General features: G+C 50.2%; 1 protein-coding gene across 1 annotated transcript; it reads left to right on the forward strand.

Moving 5' to 3' along the window:
- Positions 1 to 854, forward strand: LOC104306595 (gastrula zinc finger protein XlCGF9.1). The gene is made up of 2 exons (XM_054170267.1): positions 1 to 72; positions 261 to 854. Exons 1-2 carry the CDS (start codon positions 1 to 3, stop codon positions 852 to 854), a joined length of 666 nt encoding a protein of 221 aa, XP_054026242.1.
- Positions 855 to 10137: the final 9283 nt, after the last annotated feature.

Genomic DNA, 10137 nt, shown 5'->3' on the forward strand with positions numbered 1-10137 from the left:
ATGGTGATGCTGAGGAGAATGATGACTGTGATGATGATGAGTATGAAGAGGAGGATAAGCATGAGGATGAAGGTAATCAGGATGAGGAGGAGAAGGAATTTACAGAGGAGGATGAAGCCAGAGCAGGTCCCTCTGTGCCACCCAAGCAGCTGAATCAGTGCCCTGAGTGTGGGCAGAGCTTCCCACCTGGCTCAGAGCAGGTGAAGCACCACTGCCCCCAGCCTGGCCCCCGGCCCTTTGTCTGTGGTGACTGTGGCCAGAGCCTCAAACGGAGCTCCGATCTCATCCGGCATTGCCGCACCCACACCGGTGAGAGGCCATACAGCTGCGCTGAGTGTGGCAAGACCTTCACTCGCAAGTGTTCCCTCACCCAGCACTGCAGTGTGCACAGCACTGAGAAGTCCTTTACCTGCAGGGACTGCGGCAAGAAATTCAAACATAGCTTCACCCACACCATTCATCGCCGCATCTACACCAGAGAGCATCTGTTCCCCTGTGCCGACTGCAGCAAGAACTTCACCCGGAAGGTATACCTCACAGAGCACCGTCGTGTGCACACTGGCGAGAAGACGTTCAGCTGTGCTGAGTGCGGCAAGGCCCTCAGACATAAGTGCACTCTCATTGACCACCACCGCACCCACACCGGTGAGAAACCGTTCACCTGTTCTGACTGTGGGAAGAGCTTCAGCCAGAAGGGTTATCGTTTCACTCACCGCCGCATCCACACCGGTGAGAAAACTTTCACTTGTACTGCCTGCAGAAAGAGCTTCACCCAGAAGGGGTATATCAACCAGCACCGCTGCACCCACACCAGAGAGCAGCCTGCACTGGAGGGGCGGCATAAAGCTACCTAGAATATGTTGGGTAATCGTGACCCCTCGGAGAGAGCCTTTCCAGCACCAAAATCATCCCTTTTTCCTTTGCAGTTCTCAGGGGCTGGGGACACCAGCAGCAGCAAACACCTCCTGCCCTTCTGAACACCATTTATTGCTAATGAGAACAATTACAGTGCTGAGTTGGCACAGCTGGAGCTCCCAGTGGAGCTGGGCAGGGCTTTGCCAGGGTCTGTCTGGTTCTTCCCCAATGCTTTGTGTTTCCCTGGGGTAAGAACCTCCCTGTACATTGATCCATTGTGTCAATTAAACCCCAAAGTTACCCAAATCCTCGCTGTTTGCTTTTACTTCAGCTATCCGTGCCTCAATGCCCAGATTTTGGGGCATTTGCTCCCAAGGGATGGGGTGGAGATATGTGCCCAGTTCAGGGAGGGGAAAATGAGGCTACCAGAGGAGTCCTGAGGGGCATCTCTGAGGCATTCTTCAGGGGCTTTCAGGTGATCTTAGGTATTTGGGATTTGGATGGTCCTAGGACTGACTTTTAGGATCTTTGGAGGGTGTAGGGGGAAGCTCATGGAGATCTTTGGAAGAACTCAGAAAGCTTCTGTTGGCTTTCTACTATGGGGCTGGAACAGGTTGAAGAGCTGAGAAGAGGTTAAGCTGCCTGTTCCCCCCCAAAACAGAAGGGAGGGAAAAATAACACACACAGGAACCAAAAAAATCCTCTGGGCTGAGATAAGGACTTGAGACAGCATCAAGAGAGCTGAATCCAAAGGAGATCCCATAATGCACACTGACCTGAGGCTGTTTGCAGAAAGCAGAGCAGTGAGCACCAGCAGCCAGGAGTTCAACCCCTGTGTTACTCCCCCTCAGCAAAGAGCCAGCACCTGAGAGCCAGAACCGAACAGCAGCAACCAGAACAGGAAGCCTCTGATGTTGCAATCTGAGCTTCAGGCCCTGTAGTACTTTGCTCCAGCCAGCACTGTCCCTGTGAAGGTGGCATGAGGCAGGGTGGTGTGGAGTAATGGCAGCAAATTTCCAGCTTAACCTTTGATATTCCCAAGCCCTCATTCTGTGCCATCTGCACCATGCCCAGCAGCAATCAGCAGCACACCTCAGGCACTCTCCATTCTCACTCCACAGGAGGTTGCTTTGCAGGATCCAGAGGGCTGCTCACTGCAGGTGCTCTGCAGCTCCACTCTGTTCCAGCACAGTCTGGATCAGTCCATGCCCAGTCCAAATGATGCAAATGCTGGGGCTGTGTTTCCACCTCTGGGGCAATCTGAGTCCAGTGACTCCTTCCATACCTCCAAGTGAAAGCAAACTGTGGCTTGCATCCCAGTACTCAGCTTCGAACACATCCAGGTGTGGGGATCCTGCTGTCACACCAGAAACACAGATGGGTTCCACCCCTTGTGGTTTGATGGTGTCAGAGCACTCTGGACACCTGTATCTACTAAAGCTTTATCCTCTCATGGGTTCATCTTGCCAGGCCATTGGTTCTGTACAGTCCAACAAACCAATTTGTCTCTCCCCTCCATCTGGTTGGAGGCAGAGCCCCTCTAATTCTGCCTGGGGTCACTTGCATCTTGTGAAGATGCTTTGGGAGTCCCTTCAGGAGGACCAGAAGCAGTTTCAGCTTCCCTGCTCTTCTTAGGCCATTTCCCCCTGGAAACTGAGGCAGCATCTCTGGGAGGACAATTCCCCTATAACTCACAGACTCCTGCAGCCAGGACTGGATTGGGTCTTCCCTTCCACTTCCTCATGTCCTCCCCATGGTCACACAAGCAAAGCAGAGGGTGTGCTGTGGTGTGTGCTTCCCAGATTCTCTCCCTTGGACAGGGGAGCAGCTGCTCCTCATGGCTGAAACACAGGATTGTACAGGTGGGGAATAAAAGCTTCTTCTGGAGCTGATGGAACTCCTGGGACAGTTCCTTAATGAGTCAAACAAACAGATTGCAAAGGTGATGGAAAGTTTAAATAGAGAACAGTGAGTGTGTACAGAAAGCCAGAAACATAGTGATGAGAGAAACCCCAAAACAGACCCAGAAAGGTCCCATCCCCACCTGAGGGTGCACCCAAGACCCCCAGGGCTCCTCCTTCCCCCCACTACTCCTAGGCTAGTCTCAGCTGGCCAGATCTGAGGCTGCCCATCCCCCCATGGCCTTGGGCCTAGCCAGGTCCATGGCTGGGAGACATTTCCCCCAGTTACCAGGTGTCAGAGTTGAAGGAAAGAGCAAGTGCCAGACCCTGCTGTAGATTTTATAGTGGTGCAGGGGATCATGGTAGGAAATGCCTAATTTCCTGTGTCCACCCACTGGGCTGGCCTTCTGGACACAGGAAACACCCCTGTAGCAGAGGGCACCCAGCCCAAACTACTACTCTATTCTATTCTATTCTATTCTATTCTATTCTATTCTATTCTATTCTATTCTATTCTATTCTATTCTATTCTACTTTATTCTACTTCAAATTGCTGGTTCTGTGCAGGTCTCCTGATGAGTGGAGAATGGCCATGGGAAGGAACCAGCTTAGATCCTTAACAAAGAATTAAATGGAATCACTCAGTCATTTCAGGTAAAAGTGAAAGACCTCAGGAATGGGCACTGACATCAGGCACTATAGGAGCAGAATGCCCAGAGCAAAAGGGGAGCTCTTTTGGTAAATGGGTTGGAGAAACCCCCTGCAAACAGACATTAAGATACAATGGTACCCACTCTGCTTGGTGGCCTGAAGACCCTTTATGGGACTGGTCTAGGGAAACTGTGTGAACACCACTGAAAGTGGCATATTCAATTGTTCAGGGACAAATCCATCTCAGGGAATATCAAATACCTCAAAATTCTGGCAAAACATAGATATTGCATCTAAAAATTGGTGGAAAGCACCAGATGGATTATTTTTGGCTTTGTGGACAAACAGCTTATCCAGAACTACCAGCACAGTGAGGGGGCAGTTGCAGATGAGGGATCATCCAGCTGGGATTTTTCTTGTTACCTCTTCAGGAAAGCAAGGAATTGGGGATCCCCATTTTTGCAGACATGGAGAGAGAGAGAAGGTCTTTCAAAGCTGGAAGTGCTCAAGGGTGGGGTGATGATGAGTGGCTGCCCCAAAGAATAACAGAGACTTATGGACCTGCAACCTGGGATCAAGATGGGAGTCGGTGACATGGAACTCAAATCTACGCTGAACAGAAGAATTCCATTACAGGCTGTGGTGTTTAGCCAGATATGGCGACGACAGAGGTTCTTGGAATCAATATAGCTGACCAATATGATCGGGTATTGATCCTTTACTGTTCCAGTATTGCAGGCCTATGGCTCAGGCCTATGGTGAAAGCATGGTGCAGTAAAGCATGGAAGGAGAGGAGACAAGACAGGCAGGAAAAGAAGACGTGCGTAGCAAGGAAACTGCTACAATTTATATAACCTTGGTGTGCCTTGTTGGCATGGACTCATTGGCTCCCTATGAGTGACCACACATCACACTATTGTAGATTATTGGTCCAACTATGGATGACACACGAGGTTTGTTGATGCAGGGGCATGTCCTGTTGTCCCGAGATAACTCACTATGTTTCTAGCTATCAGCGTCTGGTTTTAGTTACAGTGCTGCAGGCACAGCACTGTTTTGGCATACTGGTAGCTGGCTCTGCACTTATGCTGAGCCTGGCCTACCACCATGTCAGGCTCTTAGGCCTGAACTGCCAGATTGCTCACACCGCTTGTAACTGGTGTTCCCACAGTGGTGGAACTCAACAGCAATGAGACTGCCTTGGGCCTGGTATTATTAGCCAAACACCAAACTCAGGTGTGAGAGGCAATGCACCCAAATGGACTCTCCAGACTCTCTGTTAGCTGAGGAAGGAGGTGGATGTGCAAAGTTTAACACATCTGATTGGCTCTGCTTTCCCTCCCCCACTGAGAAAGAGACCACGGCTAAACCCAGTCGGAGAAATGAGATTATATTTTACAAGGAAACAGATTATATGTAACACAACAAATACAGGTATTTTACAATACAGGGATATACAGCAAATAAACTCAACCAGAAACCAGACCCCCCACAGAGGGGGCTTCCCCCTGTGCCCCCTTCACCCCCCTACCTCCCTTCTCCCCCAAAAGAGGTAGAAAAGAGATGTGGACGGTTAACAGGGCAGGAAAGGAAGAAAGGCCTGGCACAGGGAGTTAGTATCTTATCTTAGTTGGCCAGAATCCCAGAAGCAGATCCAGCCGAGAGGGACAGTGAAGGAAGGAAGACTGAGAGAAAGTTCCCAACTCCCCTGGCTCCAATCTCTCCTCCTCCAATTCTACCAATGAAATTCGTTTAGACTACCAAAATATTTTACAAACATTTAGCCAGTGTGCCCCTTTCTTAAAGGCACAGCGTCAAACGGCCACAGTGCCTAAAGGCTGAGGACAACAGGGAGGCAGCAATAAATATAGCCACCAACAGTAGGAAAATAGCTCCTGGACCAGTCCAAACCTGGAAAGGACTGGAATGGGACACATTGTCTTGGTTGCCTGGTGGGCCATGGGTCAAACGAGTGTCATTCTTCGCTCTTTGTGCAACAGCAGCTCTAACCTTTGATACCCTGATACCCTGGTTTGTATGGCTTATCCATCCTGCAGCCAGGCAGGTGCAGGTTGTAGCCATATCAAGTGAGCCAGAAAAGGCTAGAAAAAAGAGCAGTATGATGTATCTGCAAATAAGACCAACATCAGAAATGAGCCAAGAGGAAAGGATTTAGTTAATGGGGAATGAATTTTGTAAAGACAATTATTAAAGCCAGAAGAGGAGGGATTGATGGGATCAAAAGGAGGGAGTGTCCTTACAAAGGAAGAATTGGCTAAGAGGGAGTTGGAAGAGAAAGGGAGGACCCAGACAGTTCACCTTCTCTATGTGTATGCAAATCACAAAGGGGCCTCTGCTAAGTCCCTTCCCTTGAACCTTGCTGTGAATCAGTAGGGCTCTGTCCGAAGAGAGCAGACACTGAACACAGCCTGAACTGCTGAACTTTTAGGCCAGAGCACAGGTTTGGAAGTCTACTGAATACCAACTTCTGCACCCAGAGAAGTGGAGAAATTAATTTAAATGAGCATAGGATGTATGAAGCAGGGAGGGTTCGTGTGAAGGGGCACATGGAGCAGGGGTTTCAGGAAATACTAAATCCTGAGTCCCTGAGCCAGTGGGGAAAGGGAGAGGGAAATGTGCACCCAGAAAAGTAGGATGAAAGGGGAGCTGTGCCTTCAGCAATGAGAGAGACCCCACAGGGAATTGTCCTGTGGACTCTCCCTTTATTCAAATAAAGTTTTACCAGACTCCTCTGTCTCTGTTATGAACTACTAGAGGGGAAGAATTTTTCCTTGCATGTTGCACACTCAGGGAGCACAGCTGCTCCTGTCTGCAGTCTCTGGGTCACAGCAGCTAACACTGGATCAGAAATGGTCTGAAGAAAGACTCTGGTGGGGAAATAACATTCTCACAAGGGTAACAGCACCAGCAGCAGCCAAAAAGAGAGAAACCACACTGAGAGTGACATCAGAACTGCTCTGCAGGAGAGGACAAAGAGTTTATTGCTTCTGAAACCATCCAGTGGTCATTTTCCTCAGGGCATCCTTGAGCTCCTGGTTCCTCAGGCTGTAGATGAGAGGGTTCACTAATGGAGGCACCACTGAGTACAGAACTGCAAGCACCAAATCCAGGGATTGGGATGAGATAGAAGAGGGCTTCATATGGGCAAGGATTAAAGTGCTGACAAACAGGGATACGACAGCCAGGTGAGGGAGGCAGGTGGCAAAGGCTTTGTGGTGTCCCTGCTGAGAGGGCATCCTCAGCACTGCCCTGAAGATCTGCACATAGGACACCACCATGAACACAAAACAAAGAATAAACAGGCACTGGCCACAATAAGCCAAAGCTGCCTGACGTAGAATGTGGAGCAGGAGAGCTTGAGGATCTGGAGCACTCCACAGCATTGCCCTGGCAGAGGGGCACTGAAAATGTATTGGCTGTGTGCAGCAGAGCATTGAGAGCCCCACAGGCCCAGGCAGCTGCTGCCATGTGGAGACAAACTCTGTTGCTCAGGAGGGTCTCATAGTGCAGGGGTCTGCAGATGGCAACATAGCGATCGTAGACCATGGTGGTGAGGAGAAAATACTCTGCTGAAAGCAAAAAGAAAAGCAGCAATACTTGTGCAACACATCCTGCATAGGAGATGTCCCTGGTGTCCCTTAGGGAATTGGCCATGGATTTTGGCACAGTGGTGGAGATGGCACCCAGGTCAGTGAGGGTTAGGTTGAGGAGGAAGAAGTACATGGGGGTGTGGAGGTGGTGGTCCCAGGCTATGGTGGTGATGATGAGGCCATTGCCCAGCAGGGCAGCCACGTAGATGGCCAGGAAGAGGCAGAAGTGCAGGAGCTGCAGCTGCCTTGTGCCTGGGAATGGCAGGAGGAGGAAGTGGGTGCTGGAGCTGCTGTTGGCCATCTGCTGCCTCTGGCCATGCAGACCTGTGCAAGGATGGAAAGGCAGTGACAAGTTAGGGCACACTTCTCTCAGCCTCATTGTAAGCCCTGTCCCTGAGCTGCATGAGGAATGAATCAGCTCAGTCCCATCACTACCAACCCATGGCAGAGTTCATCACAGCTTCAAATGCAGAAGGGACCCAGAACTGCCATGAAGATTCCTCTGGAGTCAGAACAGAAAGTGACCAACAGCCCAATCCCAGGGAACAAGAGTCCCATTGTCCTGGGTTGACATTTCCCCCAGCATTAGCTTTCCCAGAGCAACTCAGTTAGAAGCAAATGAAGCTGTATTGACAAGCAAGAGGTACACTCTACAATGGAATGCAAAGAACAGGTACAAAACATTCAGGAGTGACAATATTAGACATGTACCAAATGACATGAAACCCCACTGTTCCGAGACCAGGGAAGCTGTACTCTCTACACCCCTGTTCCAAGAGAGAAAGGAGGAGTGGAGAGAGAAAAAAGGCAGTGGGTTAGACTTAGCCAAGGGCAGCCAAAGCAGGAGATCTCTCCAGAGAGAAGCAAAACAGCTGAGATCAGAAGAGGAAAGAGAGAATTGTTATGGTACAGCTCCCCTGATTCCAGATATTTATCCATTGAATTTGTTTAGAATAATCTTTTCTTATCCTTTTCACACCCAAGAGTGATCTATATATTTTGTTTCTGCTTTTCTGATCAAAATCTGTAACTAAATTTTAAAGGCATTGCCTAAAACCACCACATCCATGGAGAGGTGGAGAAACAGGGAGCAGGCCTGCAGTGCTGCAGACAGTGAAGGGAAGAGAGAAAGGCAGAGGGGCTGGGGGTGAAGCCTTCTCCTTCCCCAGCTCAGCTCACTGCTGCTCACAGGATGGAACTGAAGGGCTTTGGTCCTCCTTCTGTGTGCACACTCCAGGAGCCTTCAGCTGAGCATCAGCTGCCGAGATGGAGATGCCTCCAGGAGCTACAGCTGCAGTGTCCTGCACCCACAGCCTCACTCTGTCAGTGACTGCAGTGACTTCTCCTCCAGTGAGCTCTCAGCATCCTCCCAGTTCTGGACACCTTGAAGCTGTCTCTGCCTTCCTCATCTCCCTGAGATCCTCTGGCAGTGTCCTCAGCCCTACTGTGCTGTGCAGAGGAGCTGCTTCTGGCCAGAGCTGTCTCCTGCAGCACTGCCTGCTTGCCAGCAGCAACCTCCAGTCCAGGAGCCTGGCCCAATATGGCAGAAGAGGATCAGCCCAAGGCATTTTAATACCTCCTCTGCTGGCTTTTGGTGCTTTTGGTCCCAGTGAAGCATACTGGGAAAGGGTCCCCAGGGGCTGGTTAGAGCAGAAGGAGACAGTGGATGCAAGGGAAGCATCACTGGAGGCACTGAAGCATCTCCAGGCTGTGGTGAGAGCAGAGAACTGAGGCAGCGCTGACAGGTCAGGACAAGCAGCTCAAGGTGGCTCTGCTGCTGAGGAAACCTGGAGGGGTTTCATTGATCCAAAGGGCCAAGCCCTGACCCTCAGCCCCTGGTAAGGCAGATCCTGTCCCTCACCTGTGGCTCAGGGCTCTGCTGGGGGCAGTGGGGAGTGAGGATAAGCAGTGACCAAAATAGGACCTTGACAGGTTTTGCTGTGGTTTGCTGCTGAAAAGTAATTAACTGTACCTTTAAAAGTAATTTTTATCAGATTCTTTGTGCAATAAAAACCTCTCCAATTAGCTGCAGAAACCTTGGCAAGAATTAGAGGTTCAGCAGTATTTAATGAGCCCCATGGAGTATTTGGGGCTGATTACATCATCCTTAGGTACTGCCAGGAGACTCTGCCAAGGTACCGCCAAGAAGCCTCTCAAGAAGTCCAAGGCAGAAGCAAACTCCAAAGTCCCTTGAAGCACTGATTGGCCTCACTGAGGCTTGTTACTGACAAAGGCTCCCCAGGGACTCGTTAGAGCAGCTTGTTAGAGGCCAGGATTGCAGGGAGACAAAGGCAAAGTACAGGGCTGAAAAACTTGCCTTTGGTCTCTGAAGCAGAAAGGCCAAGCCCTGACCGCTGCCCTTGTCATTGTAGAGCTTGAAAGCCTCAAAGCGAAGCTTCTCCTTACAGGTCTTGGTGGCGGAGGCAAGTGCCAAAGGCAAGGGGACAAAGGTCTTGGTCCTGTTGTGCCTCTTGGCCTTGCCACAGCCCTTGGTCATCCCTACTGCAGCCTCTGCTACACTGTCCCATGCTTGCAGCTCTTTCCCTTCAGGCTGCTGACACCAATCTTGCTTCTCTAGCCAGCTCTCCCCTTGCCATTTCCTGACACCTCTGGATAGCCTCATGCATAGCATCTCTGCCCTTTAAGGGACATTTCTTCAGCCTCATCTCTACTCTGAACCTTCCCAGCTGTCGGCGATGGAGGATGGTGTCAATACGGAAAACCAATGTGATCCAGTATTGTTCATTTATTAAGGAAACCTCTACAGCTTATGTAGACTGGGAGAGCATTGTAGGCATAGCTTCATTGGCTCCCCACGAGTGACCACACATCGTACTGTTATAGATCATTGGTCACACTACTAATGCCACACAAGGTTGTTGATGCAGGTGTGCATCCTGTTATTCCCAGATAACTCTCTGTGTTTATAGCTACCAGTGCCCTGCTTTAGTTACATGCTGCAGGCATAGCGCTGTTTTGCTAAACTGCTAGCTACTTCTGCACTTATGCTGAGCATGGCCTACCACCATGTCAGGCTCTAAGCCTATACTGCCATACTGCTCACACTGCTTATTGCCACCATTGCCACAAATCTCCCTTCTTGTTTTTGTGAGCAATCT

This window comes from Dryobates pubescens, chromosome 19 (genome assembly GCF_014839835.1).
Source record: "Dryobates pubescens isolate bDryPub1 chromosome 19, bDryPub1.pri, whole genome shotgun sequence".
In the NCBI taxonomy this organism is placed as follows: Eukaryota; Metazoa; Chordata; class Aves; order Piciformes; family Picidae; genus Dryobates; species Dryobates pubescens.